The sequence below is a fragment of the Oryctolagus cuniculus genome, chromosome 13 (assembly GCF_051225735.1).
Source record: "Oryctolagus cuniculus isolate XC-2025 breed Fujian yellow rabbit chromosome 13, ASM5122573v1, whole genome shotgun sequence".
In the NCBI taxonomy this organism is placed as follows: domain Eukaryota; kingdom Metazoa; phylum Chordata; class Mammalia; order Lagomorpha; family Leporidae; genus Oryctolagus; species Oryctolagus cuniculus.
Genome location: NC_142879.1, coordinates 110,795,846 through 110,819,439, shown reverse-complemented (window position 1 = coordinate 110,819,439; position 23,594 = coordinate 110,795,846). Strand labels below are relative to the sequence as shown.

General features: G+C 41.2%; 1 protein-coding gene across 1 annotated transcript in view; it reads left to right on the top strand.

Moving 5' to 3' along the window:
* The window catches only part of LOC149122860 (uncharacterized), a 31,135-nt gene extending 22,162 nt beyond the window's left edge, over positions 1-8,973 (top strand). The window contains exons 5-6 of the mRNA XM_089312499.1: positions 8,517-8,618; positions 8,805-8,973. Coding sequence (XP_089168625.1) covers positions 8,517-8,618; positions 8,805-8,971 — 269 coding nt within the window. The 3' untranslated portion in view covers positions 8,972-8,973. The remainder of the gene's footprint in view (positions 1-8,516; positions 8,619-8,804) is intronic.
* The last annotated feature ends 14,621 nt before the right edge of the window (positions 8,974-23,594 follow it).

Here is a 23,594-nt window from a genome sequence, read left to right as displayed (position 1 = left end):
AGGGGTGGTGGTCAGAGGGGGCCCAGGAACCCCTACTCCAGGGGTGCTGAGTGCAGTGGCTGAGGCTTCAGCAAAATCCCAGTCACATCAGTAAACAAGGAAGAGAAAACAGCAAGTACTTCCACATAGAGGAGGAAGAAATCAGCGTCTGGAGATACTGCAGTGTGTTGTCTGAACATTCAAGTCTTGAGCAAAAATAATTGGCCTGCAAAGAAACAATAAGTATGACTATACCAATAAAAAGCTTATGAAACAAATCTTGTGAGAGTGCAAATGCTAGACTTGGCCAGCAACGTGGTTGTTACTCAGTTATGTTCTTAGAGCTGCAGTGACTCTTCAAGGACAAAGGAAGATACCCTGCTGACGCGTCATCACACAGATTTATAAACAGGAATTTTATAAAATGCAGACGGGGGCGGGAACCAAAATACTTACGTTAATGGTTGCCTTACAAAGTATTTTGAAATCTCTTTTATGTATATCAACCGTCAGGACAAGAGCTGATCAGGTCACTGTTTCTCATAGTGTCCATTTCATTTCAACAAGTTTCCCCTTTGGTGCTCAGTTAGTTGTCGCCGATCAGGGAGAACATATGATATTTGTCCCTTTGGGACTGGCTTAATTCACTTAGCATGGTTTTTTTTTTCACTTAGCATGTTGTTTTCCAAATTCCTCCATCTTGTTGCAAATGACCGGGTTTCGTTGTTTTTGACTGCTGTATAGTATTCTATAGAGTACATGTCCCATAATTTCTTTATCCAGTCTACTGTTGATGGGCATTTGAGTTGGTTCCAGGTCTTAGCTATTGTGAATTGAGCTGCCATTTTAGTATTTTTTTTTTGTTCTAGTACCATTGGTTGAACTCTGTAATTAACACACAATTATTCTTAGGTGTTTAAATTTTAACTGGAAAGTGATCCCTGTTAGGAATTTGTAAAACATTATGGTGAGTGAAATAAACCAATCCCAAAGAGACAAATACCACTTGTTCTCCTTGATAGGTGACAACTAACTGAGCACCAAAAAGGAAACCTATTAAAGTGAAATGAACACTATGAGAAATGGTGACTTGATCAGCCCTCACCCTGACTGTTGATGAGCAACTTGATATGTTATCCCTCTTAGTATTTTTTTTGTTTGTTCTACTTAATACTTTTGGTTGAATACTGTAATCAATACACAGTTCTTCTTAAGTGCTGAAACTTAACTGAAAAGTGATCACTGTTAAATATAAGAGTGGGAATAAGAGAGGGAAGAGATGTGCAATTCGGGACATGCTCAAGCTGACTTACCTCAAACGGTAGAGTTAGAAAGATACCAGGGGATTCTAATTCAATCCCATCAAGGTGGCATGTACCAATGCCATCTCACTAGTCCCAGTGATCAATTTCTGTTCACAATTGATCATAATGATAGGAATAAGAACCAAAGGGATCACATAAACAAGAATAGTGTCTGCAAATACTAGCTGATAGAATAAAAAAGGGAGAGAATGATCCAACATGGGAAGTGAGATACACAGCAGACCCATAGAATGGCAGATGTCCTAAACAGCACTCTGGCCTCAGAATCAGCCCTTAAGGCATGCGGATCTGGCTGAAAAGCCCATGAGAGTATTTCAGGCATGGAAAGCCAAGACACTCTGGGGGAAAAAAAAACCTAAATGAAAGATCTCTGCGAGTGAGATCCCAGTGGAAAGAACGGGTCATCAAAGAAGGAGGTACCTTTCTCTGAAGGGAGGAGAGAACTTCCACTTTGACCATGGCCTTGTCTAAAAATTATCAGAGTCAGTGAACTCAGGGGGCTTCCATAGCCTTGGCAGCTCATGACAAGAGCCTAGGTTGATTACTGATGCCATAAACAAGAGTGTTAATTTGTTAAGTCAACAACAGGAGTCACTGTGCACTTACTCCTCATGTGTGATCTTTGTCCTTAGTGTGCTGTACATTGAGATTTAATGCTATAACTAGTACTCAAACAGTATTTTTCATTTTATGTTTCTGTGTGGGAGCAAACTATTGAAATCTTTACTTAATGTATGCTAAACTGATCTTCTGTATATAAAGAGAAACAAAAATGAATCTTGATGTGAATGGAAGGGGAGAGGGAGTGGGAAAGGGGAGGGTTGTGGGTGGGAGGGACGTTATTGGGGGGAAGCCATTGTAATCCATAAGCTGTACTTTGGAAATTCATATTCATTAAATAAAAGTTTAAAAAAAAAAAGAATTTTCAATTTCAGTGAAAAAAAGAATCTCTTTTATGTCCAAAGAGACTGATACAGAACACTTGACAAGTGCTACTGGATTTGGTAAAATAACTGGTGACAACAAGTTACAACTAAGAGGTTACCCAGGTAATAAGAATGATTTTCAGTTCTGATATTTGGGATTTGTTTATCCTCTCTAGAATTAATTTAAATATATATCTCTAATCTCAACAGTACATGGACAAAACTCATTATAAATTCCCTCCTGATTAAACTCTACTATTTATTATCAGTGGGAAATTAGCCACATACTATAGGTTTTAAAACTCATGCATTTAGAGGCCAGCACCGCGGCTCACTGGGCTAATCCTCCGCCCTCCGGCGTCGGCACACCGGGTTCTAGTCCCTGTTGGGGCACCGGATTCTGTCCCGGTTGCCCCTCTCCCAGACCAGCTCTCTGCTGTGACCAGGGAGTGCAGTGGAGGATGGGCCAAGTCCTTGGACCCTGCACCCCATGGGAGACCAGGAGAAGCACCTGGCTCCTGCCATCGGATCAGCGTGGTGCGCCGGCTGCAGCACGCTGGCCATGGCAGCCATTGGAGGGTGAACCAACGGCAAAGGAAGACCTTTCTCTCTGTCTCTCTCTCTCTCACTGTCTGCCTGTCAAAAGAGAGAGAGAGAGAGAGAGAGAGAAAGAAAAAGAAAGAACGAACACTCGTGCATTTAGAAAGAAATGTTTAGGCTTCTGCTACACACATGGGAGACCTGAAGAAGCTCCTGGGTTTGGCCTGGCATTGGCCATTGTGACCATCTGGGGAGTGAACCAGTGGATAGAAGATCTCTCTCTCTCTCTCTGTCTCTCTCTCTGTCTCAGTAACTCTGCCTTTCAAATAAAGCAATTTTTAAAAAACAACATGATGAGTATCTTTCTAATGCTAGTCTACCAGCTTTCTTTTTTTAATTAATTAATTTGAAAGAGTTTCAGAGCGATGGAGTAAAAGAGAGAAAGATCTTCCATCCACTGTTCAATCCCTAAATGGCTGCAACGGCCAAGACTGGGCCAGGAGTCTGGAATTCCTTCAGGTGTCCCACATGGATGGCTGGGGCCCAAGCACTTTAGCATTAGCATGGTGCTCAATCAGAAATGGAACAGCCAGGATGAGAACCGGCACCCACATGGATGACAATGTTACAGGCAGGGGCTTAACCCACTGTACAACGACTTTGTCTTTCTGGCTTACCTAGGAAACTTGGTTTCTTTTTTAATAATTAAGTTATTTAGTTTTTAAGGTGAACAAATTCCATGTATGTCATATATACAGATTGAGGAGCAATCCTTCCTTTCTTATTCTGTTTTAATTTTTACAGTGATCTACTTTCATTTTATTTTACACTCATAAGATTAACCCTACACTATATAAAGAGTTCAACAAATAGCAAAAAATAACACTGATCATCAACAGTAGAAGCAAGGGCTGTAAATAATCAACAAATCTCAGAATGCCAATTTTTATCATATACAATCCATGTTTTTTGGTACTTTGTTAGTTACCACAGATCAGGGAAAACATATGCTATTTTTATCTCTGGGACTGGCTTATTTCACCAAGTTTAATGATTTCCAGTTGTGCCCATTTTGTTGTGAATGACAGAACTTCATTCTTTTTTTTTTTTTTTTTTACAGCTGAGTAGTATTCTATATATATATATATATATATATATATATACCACAGTTGATTGACATCTGGGTTGATTCTATGTCTTAGCTATTGTCAACTGAGCTGCAGTAAACATGGGGATACAGACCCGGCTGCTCCTCTTCCAATCCAGCTCTCTGCTATTGCCTGGGATAGCGGTAGAAGATGGTCCAAGTGCAGCCAGCACTGTGGCTCAAAAGGCTAATCCTCTGCCTGTAGTGCCAGCACACCAGGTTCTAGTCCTGGTCGGGGCACCAGATTCTGTCCCGGTTGCTCCTCTTCCAGGCCAGCTCTCTGCTGTGGCCCGGGAGTGCTGTGGAGGATGGCCCAGGTCCTTGGACCCTGCACCCGCATAGGAGACCAAGAGAAGCACCTGGCTTCTGGCTTCGGACCAGTGCAGTGCATCAGCCACAGCGGCCATTGGGAGGTGAACCAGTGGAAAAGGAAGGCCTTTCTCTCTGTCTCTCTCTCTCTCTCACTGTCCACTCTGCCTGTCAGAAAATAAATAAATAAATAAATAAATAAATAAAAAGATGGTCCGGAAAAGCACCTGGATCCTGGCTCCTGCCATCGGATCAGCGCGGTGCGCCGGCTGCAGCGGCGGCCATTGGAGGGTGAACCAACGGCAAAGGAAGACCTTTCTCTCTGTCTCTCTCTCTCACTGTCCACTCTGCCTGTCAAAAATAAAAAAAAAAAGATGGTCCAAGTCCTTGGACCCCTGCACCCACATGGGAGACCCAGAAGAAGCTCCTGGCTCCTGGCTTCGGGTCGGCACAGCTCCAGCCATTGCTGCCATCTGCGGAGTGAACCAGCAGATGGAAGACCTCTCTCTCTGTCTCTACCTCTCTCTGTAACTCTTTAACTGAAAAATGATTAATATCCAGAATATATAAAGAGATCAAGAAACTCAACAGCAAAACAGACAACCCAGTTATGAAATGGGCAAATGACTTAAACAGACATTTTTCAAAAGAGGAAATCCAAATGGCCAACAGACAAATGAAAAAATGCTCAGGATCACTAGCAATCAGGGAAATGAAAATTGAAACCACAATGAGGCTTCACCTCACCCCAGCTAAAATGGCTTTCATACAGAAATCAAAAAACAACAAATGCTGGTGATGATATTGGGCAAAAGTAGTGTAATCCACTGTTGGTGGGAATGTAAACTGGTAAAACCACTATGGAAATCAGCTTGGAGATCCTCAGAAATCTGAATATAGACCTACCATATGACCCAGCCATCCCACTCCTGGGAATTTACCCAAGGGAAATGAAATGATCAAACTAAAGAGTTGTCTGCACCCCCATGTTTATTGCAGCTCAATTCACAATAGCTAAGACATAGAGTCAACTTAAAATGCCCATCAACTGAAGACTGGATAAAGAAATTATGGGATATGTACTGTATGGAATACTACACATCAGAAAAAAATGACCTTGGAAATGTCCAACTATTATTTCATTTACCTGGCTCTCAATGGCTTTTGCCTTTTCTTCTCTTTCAGGAATACCTACAATATGAATATTTTGTCACTTAGTAGTATCCCATATTTCATGTAGACTCCTTTCTTTTTTTAACTTTTATTTAATAAATATAAATTTCCAAAGTACAGTTTATGAATTACAATGGCTTTTCCCGCCATAAGTTCTTTTTTTTATTTAATAAATGTGAATTTACAAAGTGCAACTTTTGTATTGTTGTGGCCCCCCCCAACCTCCCTCCCTCCCTCCCGCGGCCCTCCCCTTTCCCACTCCCTCTCCCATCCAGCCCTTCATCGAGTTTCATTTTCAATCACCTTCATATACAGAAGATCAACTTAGTATACACCAAGCAAGGATTTCAACAGGCTGCACTCACACAACCGCACAAGGTATAGGGCATTGTTCGACTAGTAGTGTTGTTTTTAAGTTTCATGGTAAAACACATTAAGGACAGAGATCCTACGTGGGGAGCATGTACCCAGTGACTCCTGTTGTTGACTTAACAATTGGCACTCTTATTTATGACGTCAGCAATCACCCGAGACTCTTGCTGTGAGCTGTCTAGGCTATGGAAGCCCCTTGAGTTCACCGACTCTGAACTTGTTTAGTCAAGGCCGTATCACAGTGGAGGTTCCTTCCTCCCTTCAGAGAAAGGCGCCTCCCTCCTTAATGGCCTGTTCCTTCTGCTGGGGTCTTGTTCACCAGGATCTTTCATTTAGATTGTTTTTTGCCACCGTGTCATGGCTTCCCATGCCTGTGAGACTCTCATGGACCTTTAACCAGATCCGGATGATATTTCATGTAGACTCCTTTCATTCTTTTTAATTATTTTCTCTTTATTTTGGTCTGGTCTGATTGGATTATTTCAGAATTCTTATCCTCAAGGTCAGAAATTTTTTCCTCCATTTGGTCTATTCTGCAGTTAAAGCTCTCAGATTTTTTTTTATTTTAGTGATTGTAGATTCCATCTAAAAGATTTCTGTTTGGTTCTTCTTAATGAATTCTACCTACTTAGTAATGTTTTCATTCATGTCACTAATTGATTTCCTCATTTCTTTAATCTGTACTCTCTTTTATCTTATTGAGTTTCCTTACAATCATCATTTTGAATTCTGTATCTATATATCTGTTATTTAGATTTCCTTCATTTCAGGGTTCAACTGTGGGGGATCATGGGGAATTAATGTGTTCTTTTCAGGGCATCATGCTACCTTACTTCTTCATATCTGCTGTATCCCTATGTTGATATCTTCCTATCTGTATACTCATTCTTTCTTCTTTATGGAGTAGGCTTTATTAGAAAAGAGTTTATAGTTTAGCTGGAATGCAGGGTATCACTTGGCTTGTTGCTTTGGCTTTGGTTCTAGGTAAGCCCAGGCGTGTAGTCTCTGAGTGATTTCTTTTGTCTTAATGTCAACTGTGTCTGTAAGTGACACATTGGTCTAGTCTGCTGCAGTTCATAGGGATACAAGATGAATAAGGACTTCCTTGGGTGTATATCTTTAGCCTACAGAGAGTTTGGTATCTGTCGCCCTGGCAAGTATAATAGTCAGGGCCTTGTTCTTGGTGCTAAAGAAGACAAGGGTGGCTACCCCTTTATCCTGCTGGCAAGCCTTAGTGATGCCTGGGCTTGTGGCACCAATAGCTGTGACTCTAGGACTGTGTGATACAGATGGACTCTTTCTTGGGTCCTGCCAAGAGAGTCCAACTGGTGCTGTGGCTTATAATACCAACAGCCCTAGTCCTAGGACTAGGACATGTGTACTGAACCGTGTTCCGTCCTACAGGGTGACTATTACAAGGTATACAGGAAATTTTACTTTGTAGGGTATGAGTTCAGAGGGGTGGCATACCGTTCTGTTTTTCCCTGTGTCCACAGGGTAGATTCCAGTGGCACCAAGACATTTAGAGCAAATCGGTACAGTACTGGTGTTGTGGATATAGTGGGTACATTACCCAAATCTCCCAGAGTGGGAGTGAATTTGTTTCTGGGCTGTTTCTGGTGTTATTCTCCAGAAGCTGAGGTGCATCCCCCTGGCTCAGGTGAGTGTGTGAGTGGGTGAGTGTGTGAGTGTCCCTGGGACTGATGCCAAAAAAAAAAAAAAAAAACAAAAAAACACGGTTTCAGGAGATTTGTCCTTTGCCCCATGTGTTGCATAGTCAGCTTCCCTGACTATGATTCTGGTGGGAGAGAAGAGGCATGCTGCATGAGTTTTTGCTGCCAAGTATGGTGCTCTCTGTGGGTGGGGGAGGAGAAGGAAACAATACAGCTTCCTGGCTCCCCACCCAGCAGTTGCTTGGACTCCACTCAACTCTGCAGGCTTAAGTAACAATCAGCAGGTGACTCTGGAATTCTCTCTCAGCTTAAAACTGTGAGTGGCAGGTGCACAGCAATTTCTTCCTACTTTGATGTGGTAAGATGGTAGCTCAAGCCAGCAGCTGGCTGTGCTATGTGGCTGGCTGCAATGGTGTCTCTGTCCTCTCTCCTCTTGTCCTATGAAATCTTCATTTTTTTTTCTTCTTTGCTAAAAATGTCCATCAGTTAGACCCCTGAAAATGTAATGTTTGTCCTTTTCATATCTCAGAACAGCTTAAGTTAGTGTAGCTATACCCTGTTCAGCCATTTTGGATCTCTTTAAATTACTTTGGATTCAGTGTTTCTTAATAATTAGATCCTTGTCACTCTTGAACAACCACAGACACAGCAGTAAAAGCTTTCCTTTGAGGCTAGTCCACTTAAAATATCAGCCTTTTAAGAATCACTGTGTTAATTCACTTGTGCTTATTTGTTAATGGCAAGAGTAAAATTACTTTAAATGAAATTTCAAAATGGAAATTGTTAAGAGGAAAGGGGTTGAAAAGAGACTACAGATCAAACACATAAATAAGCTTGTTCAAAATAAAATCGGTTTGTGACAAATACAAAAATTAAGGAAGACACTTTCAAAGAAAGAAGAGATAGTGATGAAACATTTTGTATAAACTGGAGTTATAGAGAAGTATTCACTTAATAAAATTTGGGAAGAAAAGTTGCAAATATGGAAATAAGGACTGAGGCAGGCATACAGGGAGAGTGCGTGAGTCACCATGGTATCTCTATGTGACTTTCCTCTTTCATTTCATTTTAGGTGTGAATTTACTTAGAAACAAAGACATGCTCACACAAGAAGATATTTTTATCAAGCATATTGCACCAATTAAGTCAAGAAAATCATCTTTTGACAGTGAAGGTAAAAGTTAGTAGGTACTGGTATGAAATAAACCTAGAATAGTTCTTCTGGCATGCTTTTCAGTTTTACTCCTGGTGAAATATTTTGAATATTCATAAAATATATGAAGACCATCTCAGCTGAAGCACTATACCAAAAACACTTGGACTTGCAGGGTGACAAACAATGCATTGTTTTCTCCTACAGTCCAGGAAGTGGTGGAGTCTAAAACCAACGACCTGGAGGACTCAAAATCTGGTGAGTGCCCCTTCTGTTCTGTAGTCCTCCTGTGGCCCAAGGAACAGGCAGCTCTGCTCCCATTCTTGGGGCTGGCCCTGGGGCCCTGGTCATCTTCTAAGGATCCCACATCCTAGACCACCCCTGTGATGCTTAGGGGGACACAAATGTTGAAGCCACTGAAAAGGAGGATATAAAAATCCAGGAGAACTACCAACCCATTTCTCACTGCCATTAATCTCATCCTCTGCTTTCTTATAAACAGAGTTGATGATGTTCTGTGTATTTCCCAAAACTCTTCAGTGCTTATCTTCTTTACTGTAGGATTCTACACATCCTCTTCTCCCCCTCTACCCATATTGCTCCATGTCAATCATATTTGAGAAAAAAAAAAAGACACACACTAATCTCCAAAGCCAAATGCTTTAACTCCTTATATCTAGCATGCATTTTTCACATCTCAGCACTATTTCTTCAAAATATTTTTTTTGACAGGCAGAGTGGACAGTGAGAGAGAGAGACAGAGAGAAAGGTCTTCCTTTTGCCGTTGGTTCACCCTCCAATGGCCGCCGCGGCCGGCGCACCTTGCTGATCCGATGGCAGGAGCCAGGTACTTCTCCTGGTCTCCCATGCGGGTGCAGGGCCCAAGCACTTGGGCCATCCTCCACTGCCTTCCCTGGCCACAGCAGAGAGCTGGACTGGAAGAGGGGCAACTGGGACAGAATCCGGCGCCCCAACCGGGACTAGAACCCGGTGTGCCGGCGCCGCAAGGCGGAGGATTAGCCTAGTGAGCCGCAGCGCTGGCCTCTTCAAAATATTTTAATTGAGGATGTTACTCACTGGAATAAGAGAGGTCACTTGGGATACTTAGTTTTCTAAACTACCTGTACCTAGAATTACATTCAGCTCACACTGTGAGGATACATCAGAAGAGTGTCATGCAATTAATCTTGGCAAGGACACTCTCATGAAAATAATATTGAGAATACATAAAATTTTGAGATCACAGGGCCATCACTCAAGCATAAGTATTTTAGTGGTTTATAAATGCTCCCCTGCTTTTGCCCTATCTGGAGCCATGATTTCTGAAATAAATTGTACCAACAAAAATTTGTTCTCTTGATGATAGTCATTTACAGCCTCTTCTAAATTCTTAGCTGCAGTATGAGTAAAGAATATGAGGTATATTTTGTATAAATATAAGTCTTCTATAATAGCATTACTTTTATAACAAATACAATTTTTGAAAAGTAAATCTAACCAACAGTGGTTGAACTGGGGCATGGGAGATCCAGTGGTTTATGTACAAAGCTTTGCCCTCTGAAACCATCATTTTAGACACAGACTACAGGCCAAATGCAGAAATTGGCTTAAAGTGTATTGTGTTGGGGCACAGCTCCAGAATAAGGTGCGCACACTGAAGGAGCACTCACACCTTCTGAAGAAAATGCCCAAACCCTTACAGAAATTAGGGTAGTAGCTCACTCGATAAAACACAGAAAGAATATTACGAATGTAGAAATCAAAGCTAACCCATTGAGGCTGAGGAGCAGCTTGAGAATGGCCATAGTACTAATGTGCTTTTCTCTTTAAATTCTTATTTGAGGTACAAGTTTATTTAAATATGATGGTTCCACAGAGTATCGGGACAGTATGTCATCCAGGCGCACTACACCAAGTAAATTCCCCATGAAAGTGATCAACTTATCTCCCTTTGAAACTCATGGTAAGAAATGAGGCATGAAGACAGGAAGCAGCAGCTAATCGTCAGAGTAGTCTTGTGCCTTTTGGTAACTCTGCCTCCTATTTTTGGTTCATTAATATCTCAGAGAAATCCTTCAAGTCTTAAGATGAAATGACTCTGGTTTATCACTTCTATGGGTAACATTACATTTCACAGGAGAGGATATTTATTCAACTGTTATTGCATTAGAGTATTGACTTTCTGAATTTTCTATACTACCAGGTATATCCATGTACATATCCTCTTTCATATTTGTACTTTATTTCTTTGGGGTATTGTCCTAGGATTGGTATTTCTTGTTAAAATATATATGGGTTTTTAATGTTAAAAGGTGCTACCAGATTGCTTTCCTAAAGGGCTATTAAATCAGTTTGTCATTTAATAATGCAGAAGAACATAAATGAAAAATGAGTAACCTGTATTGCAGATGGTTGTGCAGAGAAAAGCATTTTCTCCCCAGGTTGCTGGCAAAAGTGTTAGTTTCAATAGTTCAGACAAACCATTCACTAACACTGTTAGTGTGATGTTACTGCATAGCTCCCCTAAAACGCTGAACAATAAAGCAGGGGCCTCGTTTATAGCTCACAAGCAGGGGCTGTCAGTCTGATGCACTTTGGAGCTTCTGTCAGGGTTTCATTCCCGTGCCCAGCAATTGGGTGGCTATTGTTTGGGATGAGGCAGCAGAAAATTGAGGTTCATTTAAGAAATAGAAACTTGGGGGCCGGCACCATGGCTCACTTGGTTAATCCTCCACCTGCGGCGCCAGCATCCCATATGGGCGCCAGGTTCTAGTCCCAGTTGCTCCTCTTCCAGTCCAGCTCTCTGCTGTGGCCCGGGAAGGCAGTGGAGGATGGCCCAAGTGCTTGGGTCCCTGCACCCACATAGGAGACCGGGAGGAAGCGCCTGGCTCCTGGCTTCGGATCAGCGTAGCGCTGACCGTGGCGGCCATTTGGGGAGTGAACCAATGGAAGGAAGACCTTTCTCTCTGTCTCTCTGTCTCACTGTCTGCAACTCTACCTGTCAAATAAATAAAAAAATAAATAAAAGAAACTTGACTAATTTCGAAAAGAGAGCAAGAATATACACCCTAGATAACCAAGCATAATGTGTTAACTAGGTAAATGAAAGTGTACAAAGAATTCTGTTTATGTGGAAGAAGGAGTTTGGAAAGAGCTGCCACGCCTGAAACGAGGAGCCTGGTGGCAGGTCCCTGATTCTGCAGGAGAGGGGGCCCTGCCCATCTGCTGCTCATGTGAGGGGGGTGGCAAAACAGGTCCTGTAAATATAAATAAGAACATAAACTATAGGGTGCCATGGAAGGAATAAAAAAATGTTGCTGGGATGCTGTTCACAGGAACTGAAGAGACAGGAACTTCCCAGAAATCCCAGGGGGCTGACATTTTTATGTGTGTGATTTCGGCCCCCGAACACCAGGCAAGCAGATGTCAGATACGAAATGTTTGTGTTACTTAGGCTGCTCTATCTAAATTGCTGAGAAAACTAAAGAAGCTGTCCTTTAGAAGTGGAAACGATTTAACTTTTTTAAATGTTGAAATTAGATAATTCTTGGTAGAATTTAGTAACATTGTTCTCATTTTTAGGGCGATCTAAAAAGAAAAAATTAAGCCCGAAGATTGTTGGATTTGCACATATTCTGCCTGTTGTGAACTCTGCAGCTAAGAAGCCCAACCCTAAAGGTGAGAGAGTCACTGCAGGTCTGAGATAGGAAACAGAAGTTGTGCTGCACTCCAGGTCTCTCTGTTCACCAGCTTCCTCCAAGCTTTGGCCCCTCCACCAAATAGCAATGTTACAGCCAACCACGTTTCCCAAACCTGCCTTCGTACAGACGTGTATGTGCACAGGCTTTGCATGGTGCTGTGTAAAACCAGGATCATGGGCACCGGCCCTCTTTACTGAGCTAAATTGATACACATGTCTTTTACTTCTCACACAAACTTGCTGTATGAAATTTCTAAAATGTAAGCACATTATAATTGTACAATAATTCCTCCATAAAAGACAACTACATCTTCTGTCATTGTTTTTCACAGCAACCACTCTTGCAAGCAGTATCACTGTGCATGGATATTGATGTGTGGTGGTATAAGTGCGACTGTTGTAATGGGGTAACGGGGCTTTTGATTGTTATAGGTATTGCCAAGTGCTTTCCAAAATTACCATAGTTAATATTTCTGCTTAGAAAGGCATGAAGAGCCTGTTTCCCAGCGTCCTACCCACACCAGACCTCTCATAGTTTGGAAATATTCACAGTACTGAGTCATATTGATACGATGTCAATACTATGCAAAGTGTTTGAAAGAGTCAGTAGAATCCCCATCAAAATTCCAAAGACTATGTTTTTTCAGAAAAGGAAAAGTCTGCCCTAAAATTCATTTGGAATCTAAAGGGACAGCAGTAGTCAAAATACTCTTGAAAAAGAACAAAGTTACGAGAGTCACATTTCACAATTTCAAAAAAAGCCACAGTAATTAATAGAATGCAGCGCTTTCATAGACACATAGGCCAGTTAGATGAGACAGAGATCTCAGAAGCAAACCCGCCATGTGTGGTCCAATGATTTTGACACTGATGGCCAGACCACCCAGGACGAAAGAATGGGTTCCACCAGGTATGATGCCAGGAAGGCTGGGCAGCGGCAGCAAAAGAGCAAGGCTGTGCCTTTACCTTATACCATATGCAAAGATTAGCTAAAAGTGGATCAAGGAGCTAAAATTAAGAACTAAAATATAAAAATCTTAGAAGAGAGGCAGGCACTTGGCAGTGGTTAAGACACCACTTGGGGTCTCTATATCCCACATCAGAGTGTATCATTCAGGTACAGGCTGCTCTGCTTCAGATCCAGCATCCTGCTCATGCACACCCTGGCAGGCAGCAGTGATGGTCCAAGTACTTGGGTCCCTGCCACCCACATAGGAGACCTGGATTAAGTTCCAGCCTCTTGGCTTTAGCCTGGCCCAACCCTGGATGTTGTAGGCATTTAGGGAGTGAATCAGTAGATGGGAAATCAATATATAACTCTCTCTCTCTCTCTCTCTCTCTCACACACACACACACACACACACACACACAAACTTTCAAGTAAAGTAAAAATAAATAATTGTTAAAGTCTTAGTGGAAAATCTTCATGACATTGGACTTGGCATTGATTTGGATATGACACCAAAGGCATAGTCAAAAAAGAAAAATATAGAAAACATAGATTTCCTCAAAAATTAAAAATAATTTATGCACCAAAGGAAAATATCAACAGACTAAACAGCAATACACAGAATTAGAGAAAAATATTTTCAAATAATATGTCTCATAAGAGATTAAGAGAAATACTAGTAGAGGTATCCTAAAACTCAACAGCAAAAAACTCAATTAAAAAGCAGGCAAAGGACTTTTTTTTTTTGACAGGCAGAGTTAGACAGACAGAGACAGAAAGGTCTTTCTTCCATTGGTTCACCCCCCAAATGGCCTCTATTGCCGGCGCACTGCGCCGATCCGAAGCCAGGAGCCAGGTGCTTCCTCCTGGTCTCCCATGCGAGTGCAGGGGCCAAGGACTTGGGCCATCCTCCACTGCACTCCTGGGCCACAGCAGAGAGCTGGACTGGAAGAGGGGCAACCGGGACAGAATCTGGTGCCCCAACTGAGACTAGAACCCGGTGTGCCAGTGCCTCAGGCAGAGGATTAGCCTAGTGAGCCTCAGCACCAGCCTAACAGGCAAAGGACTTTAAAAGACACTCCTCCTAAAAAGATAGTTTAAAAACACTCAGCATTAGATTGATTGATATTATTATGGAAATGCACATCAAAACCATAATGAGATCTGATTTCTTACCCATTACGGGACCTGTTATCAAAAAGAAGGAATGATGGTGGGGGAGAGAGAAGAAGGAAGAAAAAGGAGAAAGGACAAGTGTTGGTGAGGGCATGGAGTAACTGGAATCTTCACACACTGGAGACTGGGAGACTCCTATTTAAGGAGCACAAAGCTTTGGTTCTGTAAGACTAAAAAGCGTTCTGGAGATACATGGTGGTGCTGGTTGCACTACAAGGTGAACAGCCCTACCCACTACACTATACATTTCGAAATGATCAATTATGTTACAAATAACTTACCACAGCTTTCAAAATAAGTCAGTAAAAGTGAATGAACAGAAAAAATTATTCAATGAAAGTCACTTATGTTTCCTGAAAACCAGACATATATTACATTTTTATTGACAATTTCAATTTCTTTTGTCAGTTGTCCATAACCTTTACATATTTTTCTGCAAGTTGCCCTTTGGCATCATAGAAGCTTTTTGGGTAATAAGGTTTTTAAAACCTCATTTTTATATCAATTCAAGTTTACCAAGATATTAAAGGAATTCTAAGAGGAATTCCATGCATCCTTTCTACAGATTCACTAATTGCTGTACCATGTCATTTTGTCTTCTCTGTGTCCACATGTATACAGGGACTTTAAAGATTCACAGAAAATAGAATGAAAAGAGTTTATTTTGGTGCCAGAAATTTTCAAAAATCATGCATAGTTTTTTTTAATTTTATCTTTATTAATAACACTGAACATATTTCATGTCTTTAATAGGTACAGTTCTAAGAAGATAGCCATACTTCACTGCCTCCCTGGTTCTCTCCCTCAATGCTTCTCCTTCCTTCGTTTCTTTTTTTAATTTTTGCAAAAATAATTTCAGTCCACTCTATAATCACAGACTCACTGCACCACTAGCCATAATAGTCAACAAGTGAAAAGTAGAAAGATCACAGTTCTACAACAGTGTAAACAATGGCTGAAAACCATAATCAAGCCACAAGATACTGATTTCATTCCTATACACTTTGTGTTCTATTTAATTACCACATATCAGACAAAACATGGTATTTATCTTTTGGGGACTGACTTCACTAAGTATATTGGTTTCCAGTTTTATCTATTTTGTTACAAAAGACAATATTTCATTCCTTTTTATGGCTGAATAGTACTCCATAGTGTATATATGCCACAATTTCTTTATCCAGTCTTCACTTGATGGTTATCTGGGTTGACTCCATATCTGAGCTATTGTGAATTGAGTTGCAATAAACACAAGGGTATAAATTACTCTTTCATATGCTGATTTCATTTGATTTAGGTAAATTCCCAGGAGAGGGATGACTAGGTCATATGGCAGATCAATATTCAGATTTCAAAGAAATTTTCCATAATGGTTGTACTAGCTTACATTTCCAACAACAGCAGAAGAGGGTAACTTTTTCCCATATCCTCACTGCCACTTAGTATTTTTTTTATTTTTGGATGATAGCCATTCTAATTGGGGTGAGGTGAAACCTCATTGTGGTTTTGATTTGCATTTCCTTGATGGCTAGTGATCCTGAGCAGTTTTCATGTGTCTGTTGGCCATTTGTATTTCACCCTTTGAAAAATGCCTGTTTGTGCCCTTTGCCCATTTTTTAACTGGATTGTTTGTTTTGTTATTGTTGTTGAACTCCTTGAGCTCTTTATAGATTTTGGATATTAATCCCTTATCAGTTACAGAGCTTGCAAATATTTTCTCCCATTCTGTTGGTTGCCTCATTACTTTGTTGAGTGTTTGCTTTGCAGTGTATAAACTTCTTAGCTGGATGTAATCCCATTTGTCTGTTTTTGTCTTTAATGCCTGTGCAATAGAGGGGTCTTTCCAAGAAGTGTTTGCCTATGCCAATGTCTTGCAGAGTTTCCCGATGTTCTTCTTTAGTGATGTGATGTTATCAGGTCTTAGATTCAGATCCTTGATCTATTTGGAATTTATTTTTGTATGAAGTATAAGGTAGGGGTCTTATTTCATACTTCTGCACACATAGATCCAGCTTACCCAATACCATTTGCTGAAGAAGCAATCCTTTCTCCAGGGATTGATTTAGCTCATTTATATGGAGGAGTAGTTGGTTGTAGCTGCATAGATAAATTTCTAGGTTTCTATTTCATTCTGTTGATCTACATGTCTACTTATGTGCAAGCACTAGGTTGCTTTTATTATAATTGCCTTGCAGTATGTCTTTTTTTTTTTTTTTTTTTGACAGGCAGAGTGGACAGTGAGAGAGAGAGACAGAGAGGTCTTCCTTTTGCCATTGGTTCACCCTCCAATGGCCGCCGCAGCCGGCGCACTGCGGCTGGTGCATCACACTGATCCGAAGCCAGGAGCCAAGTACTTATCCTGGTCTCCCATGGGGTGCAGGGCCCAAGGACTTGGGCCATCCTCCACTGCACTCCTGGGCCACAGCAGAGAGCTGGCCTGGAAGAGGGGCAACCGGGACAGAATCAGGGACTAGAACCCGGTGTGCCAGTGCCGCAAGGCGGAGGATTAGCCTATTGAGCCACGGTGCTGGCTCTGCAGTATGTCTTTAAATCTGGTATTGTGATGCCTCCAGCTTTGTTTTTGTTATTTAAGATTGCCTTAGCTATTCGGTGTCTCTTACATTTCCATATGAATTTTAGCATTTTTTTCTAGATCTCAGAGGAAGTATTTTGGTTGGGATGACATTAAATGTGTAATTTCTTTGGGTTTTATGGATATTTTAATGATATTGATCCTTCTAACACATTAACATAAAATAGTTGTCCACTTTTTGGGTCTTTTGGGTTTTTTTTTAAGATTTTATTTATTTATTTGAGAGGTAAAATTACAGGCAGTGAGAGGGAGAGACAGAGGAAGGTCTTCCTTGCATTGGTTCACTCCTCAGATGGCCACAACGGCCGGAGCTGCGCCGATCTGAAGCCAGGAACCAGGAGCTTCTTCCCAATCTCCCACATAGGTGTAGGGGCCCAAGCACTTGGGCCATTTTCTACTGCTTTCCCAGGCCACAGCAGAGAGCTGGATTGGAAGAGGGGCAGCTGGGACTAGAACTGGCACCCATATTGGATTGCATGCCACAGGTGGAGGATTAACCTTCTGCGCCATGGAGCTGGCCCAGGTTTTGTTTTGTTTTGTTTTACTAATGTTTTGTGATTTTAATTATAAAGATTTTCATATCCTTGGTTAAATTTATCGGAGAGTACTTAAGCTCTTTTAAATATTGTGAACGGTGCTGATCTTACACATTCTTTGTCAGCCATGGCATTGTTTGTGTATAGAAAGACTATTTTTGCCTGTTGATTCTATATCCTGAAACTTTATCAAACTGTCTTCTGAGTTTCATTAGTCTCTTAGTAGAGTCTTTTGGTTCTCCTATATATAGAATTATGTCATCTGCAAACAAGGATAATTTGACTTCCTTTTTTTCCAATTTATATCCATTTGATTTATTTTCCTTGCCAAATGACTCTGGCTAAAACTTCCAGGATTACATTAAATAACAATGATGAAAGTGATTGTCTGATTCCAGATCTTAGTGGAAATGCTTCCAGCTTTTTCCCATTAACTATGATGCTTTCTGTGGAGTTCTCAAATATTTCCTTGTGTTAAATAATATTCCTTCTGTACCCCATACTTAAGACTTTTTTTCATGAAAGAATGTTGTATTTTATCAAATGCTTTCTCTGTGTCTATTGAAATAATCATATGGTTTTTATTCTTCAGTTTGTTAACGTGATGTGTCACATTGATTGATTTGCATATATTAAAACACCCCTGCATCCCAGGGATAAATCCAACTTGGTCCAGGTGAATAATATTTTTGATGTGTTGGATTCAATCAGTTTTTGTTGATTTTTGCATCTATGTTCATCAAGGATATTGATCTCTAGTTCACTTTTCCTGTTGTATCTTTTTCTGGTTTTGAAATTAATGTGATGCTGGGCTCACAGAAGGAGTTTAGGAGCATTCCCTCCCTTTCAATTGCCTTGAATAGCTTGAGAAAAATTTGAATTAGTTCTTTTTTAAATGTCTGGTAGAATACAGCAGTTAAGCCATCTGGTGCTGAGCTTTTCTTTGTTGGACTTTTTTTTTTTTTTTTTTTTTTTTTTTTTTTTTTGACAGGCAGAGTTAGAGAGAGAGACAGAGAGAAAGGTCTTCCTTCCATTGGTTCACCCCCCAGATGACCGCTATGGCCAGTGCGCCGCACCAATCAGAAGCCAGGAGCCAGGTGCTTCCTCCTGGTCTCCCATGCAAGTGCAGGGCCCAAGCACTTGGGCCATCTTCCACTGCCCTCCCAGGCCACAGCAGAGAGCTGGACTGGAAGAGGAGCAACAGGGACAGAATCCGGTGCCCCAGTTGGGACTAGAACCTGGAGTGCCGCATCGCAGGCGGAGGATTAGCATAGTGAGCCGTGGCACCAGCCTGTTGGATCTTTATTACTGATTCATTATCCGTCTTGATTATTCGTCTTTTTTTTTATTTAGGTTTTCCACGTCTTCAAGACTCAATTTGCAAAGTTGTATGTGTCCAGATATCTATCCATTTCTTCTAGATTTTCCAATTTGTTGGCATGTAGCTATTTTTAATAATTCCTGATAATTTTTTTATTTCTGTGGTATCTGTTGTAACATTTCCCTTTCCATCTTTGATTTTATAAATTTGGGTCTTCTCCCTTTTTTTGCTTAGTTGTCCGAATGGTGTATCAATTTTATTTATTTTTTCAAAACAAAAATCCCAGCTCTATATTTCACTCATCTTTTGTATCAATTTTGGTTTCAATTTTGTTAATTTTTTCTGTCATTTTAATTATTTTTTCCTCCTGCTAATTTTGGGTTGCATTTGTTCTTGTTTTTTGAGGTTCTTGAGATGCATTGTTACATCATTTATTTGATGCCTTTCCAATTTCTAGTTGTAAGTGCTAATTGCTATAAACTTTCCTCTTAACACTGCTCTTGCTGTATCACGTAAGGATTGACATGTTGTGATCTTCATTCAGTATTCATTTTAGGAATTTTTTTATTTTCCTTTTGATTTCTTCTGTGACCCACTGTTCATTCAGAGATATTGATGTTCACACTCCATTTTTTATATTTTCTAGAGTTTCTTAAGTTATTAATTTCAAGTTTCATTCCATTGTGATCAGAAAAGATATGTAGATCAATTTCAGTTTTTCTGAGTTTGTTGAGACTTATTTAATAGCCTAGAATATGGTCTATCATAGAGAAAGTTCCACATACTGATGAAAAGAAGGTGTGTTCTGCACCTGTGGGATGAAACATTCTAGAGGTACCAATTAGTTCCACTTAGTCCGTAGCATAGATTAACTCTATTGTTTCCTTTTTGATTTGTTGTCTTTTTTTTTTAAACTTTTATTTAGTAAATATAAATTTCCAAGGTACAGTTTATGGATTACAATGACTCCCCCCCCATAACGTCCCTCCCACTCACACCACTCCCATCTCCCACTCCCTCTCCCATTCCATTCACATCAAGATTCATTTTCAATTATCTTTATATACGAAGATCGATTTAGTATATATTAAGTAAAGATTTCATCAGTTTGCACACACAGAACATAAAGTGTAAAATACTGTTTCAGTACTAGTTATAGCATTACTTCATATTGGACAACACAGTAAGGACAGATCCCACATGAGGAGTAAGTACACAGTGACTCCTGTTGTTGACTTAATGATTTGACACTCTTGTTTATGGCATCAGTAACCTCCTTAGGCTCTAGTCATGAGTTGCCAAGGCTATGGAAGCCTTTTGAGTTCACTGACTTCGATCTTATTCAGATAGGGTCACAGTCAAAGTGGAAGTTCTCTCCTCCCTTCAGAGAAAGGTACCTCTTCTTTGATGGCCCTGTTCTTTCCACTGGGATCTCACTTGCAGAGATCTTTCATTTAGGTCTTCTTTCTTTTCTTTTCTTTTCTTTTCTTTTTGTCTTTTGATGAAAGTGGGGTGTTAAAGTCCCCTGTTATTATTGTATTGGAGGCTGTCTTCTTTTAGATGTACCAACATTTGTTTTAAATAGCCAGGCACCCTGGTATTGGGTGAATACACATTTATTATAGTCAGTTCTTCCTGTTGAACTGATTCCTTAATCATTGCATCATGCACATCTGTCACTTTTGACAGTTTTTTTCTTAAAGTCTGTTTTGTCTGATGTTAGAAAGGCTACTCCTGATAATTTTTGTTTTCCATGTTTTGCCATCCTTTCACTCTGTATTTTTGTTGATGAGGTGTGTTTCTTGTAGGCAGCAAATAGTTTTTTTTGTTTTTTTGACAGGCAGAGTTAGTGAGAGAAAGAGACAGAGAGAAAGGTCTTCCTTCCGTTAGAAAGGTCTTTCTTCCCCCCAAATGGCCACTACGGCCGGCGCACTGCACCAGTCCAAAGCTAGGAGCCAGGTGCTTCCTCCTGGTCTCCCATGCGGGTGCAGGGCCCAAGCACTTGGGCCATCTTCCACTGCCTTCCTGGGCACAGCAGAGAGCTGGACTGGAAAAGGAGCGACCAGGACAGAAACCGGTGACCCAACCGGGACTAGAACACAGGGTACTGGTGCTGCAGGGCCTAGTGAGCCATGGCACCGGCCTAAACAGTTGTTTTTTAACCCATTCAGCTGGTCTGTATCCTTTAGTTGGAGAGTTTACACCATTTACATTCAAGGTTACTATCAATAAGTAACAGCTTTATCCCACCATTTTCCCATAAATATTCCTATTGTTTGTTCTGGATTTCTGTTGTGCTTTAACTAGATTTTTTGCCTTTCCTTTCATTCTAGATGGTGACTATTTGTTTCTGTGGCTAGCACATATTTAAGTATCCCTTGTAAGGCTGAATGAGTGGTGACAAATTTTTTGTATTTCTGTTTTGGAAGGTGTTTAGTTCACCTTCCTTTACAAATGAGAGCTTTGCTAGGTGGAGTATTTTGGGTTGACAGTTTTTTCTTTTAGGACTTGGACTAAGTCGTTCTATTCTCTCCTAGCCTGTAGAGCTTCTAATGAGAAATCAGTGGTCTGTCTAATTGGAGATTGTTTGAAGGTAATCTGGCATTTGTCTTGTGTACATTTGATAATCTTTTCTTTATGTTTTACTGTTGAAAGTTTGACTACAGTGGGTCATGGTTAAGATCTTTTCTGATCACGTCTATTAGAAGTTCCATATGCTTTCTGTACTTGGATGTCCCTATCTTTCTCTACATTAGAGAAGTTTTCTGCTATTATTTCATTTAATGGAACTTCTAATCCATTCTCTCTTCCCACACCTTCAGGAACTCCTAAGACTTGTATGTGTGGTTGTTGGATAGTATCCCATAAATCTCAAACACTGTTTTTGGTTTTTCTAATTTTTTCTTTCTTTCTCTTTGTTGTTGTTGTTTTGTCTGACTGAGGTATTTCCAAAGATTTATCATCTAGCTTGGATATTCTTTCTCTGCCTCACAAAGTCTGCTGTTAAGGCTTTCTGCTGTATTTTTTTCTTTAATCTATTGAATTCTTAACTTCTAATATTTCAGTTTGATTTCTGTTCAGTATCTACATCTCCTGGCAGAATTTTCCATCCATGTCACTCATGTCGCTTCATCTTTAACATTCTAATATTAACATGTTTTTGTGTTCTTTTTGGGGAATCATACTATTTTCCTTGTTCATGTTTTTTTAAAAGATTTATTTTATTTATTTGAAAGAGTTACAGAGAGAGGTAGAGACAGAGAGAGGTCTTCCATCTGCTGCTTCACTCTCCAGATGAACAACAACATCCACAACAGCCAGAGCTGCACTGATCTGGAGCCAGGAGCCAGGAGCATCCTCCAGGTCTCCCATGTGGGTGCAGGGGCCCAAGGACCTGGGCCATCTTCTACTGCTCTCCCAGGCCATAGCAGAGAGCTGGATTGGAAGAAGAGCAGCCAGGTCTAGAACTGGCGCCCATATGGGATGCCGGCACTTCAGGCCAGGGCTTTAACCCACTGCACCACAGTGTCAGCCCCTCATGCTTCTTATATTTCTACATTTATTTTTAGGCATTTATTGAAATATTTATGGTTTTTCTCATCTCATAGCTTTTATCTTTAAAACATGTCTCCATGGCTTAATGGACCATCTGCTTCTTAAGTGGATTTTCCATAGGTATATATGAGGTGTGGTCAGGGAGCCCTGGCTCATGCTTACTTAATGGTGGGCCTAGAGTCCACAGTGATACCCAAGTTGGGTGTGGCTGATCTCTGTCATCAGTGGTAGTGGGGGTGGGGGATATGATCATGTTAGCTAGCATGATCACAGCATCAGCTCTTCATGTTAAGGTAACCCCACCACCCAAGGTGAGCCCACAGTGCCTTAACACCTTACCCACAAAGGCACACAAACCACACAAAGGATCTGTGTGCTCCTCAGTGTGAATACGGAACCTTGAGCCTCTGGAGCCAGGAATAGTGATGGCCCAAAGAACTAGCCATGCCCTTGTGTTGGAATGAGAAGGCCATGCCAAGATGGCCGCTGGCAAGCGAGTGGCTTCGGGAACCCCCTGGCAACAGAGCCTGCCTGGCAAAAGGCTGTGATTATCGGATGGCTTCAAAACCCACCTGGCAATGGGCTGTGATTGGTTAGGGCATAAACCGCCCCTTGACCGGATTGGCTGCCTTGGCTATATAAGCTGCTGTACCAACTGAAATAAACGAGTCTGCGGGCTGCTCACCTCTGGCGCACTTTCACCTGACTCCCAGGGTCTGTGTGGTGATTCCACGCCTCTTGCCCCCACCATGCTCCTCCTCTCAGAACTAATCCACTGCAACATGCCCTGTCACACAGCCACACAGTCACCGGGGATCCGCTGTCAGCCCCGCGAGCTTCCCTGTCCACAGAAAGAGCCGTGAGTGTTCCCAGAACCAGCTGTCTAACCAGTAGAGATTGGTCAGTGCTCTGCCTTGACAAGCTGAGTCTGAGTGTCTTAATGGAATGAGGGGAGGGGAGTGGACCTAAGTAGTTGCTCTGCCCCCTTCCAACCCTCCAGGCCAGACTCGAAGTCAGTGGGGACTGTGGATTTATCCCGCTGATAAAACCCCAAGTTGTGCACAGACCAGAGTAGCCTCTATTCACCTTATTAACATGGCTTTCCACCTGCTGGTTGCTAGATGCCTGGCTCCAAGAAGATGGTGTCCCCTGCGGCCACTGGCGATG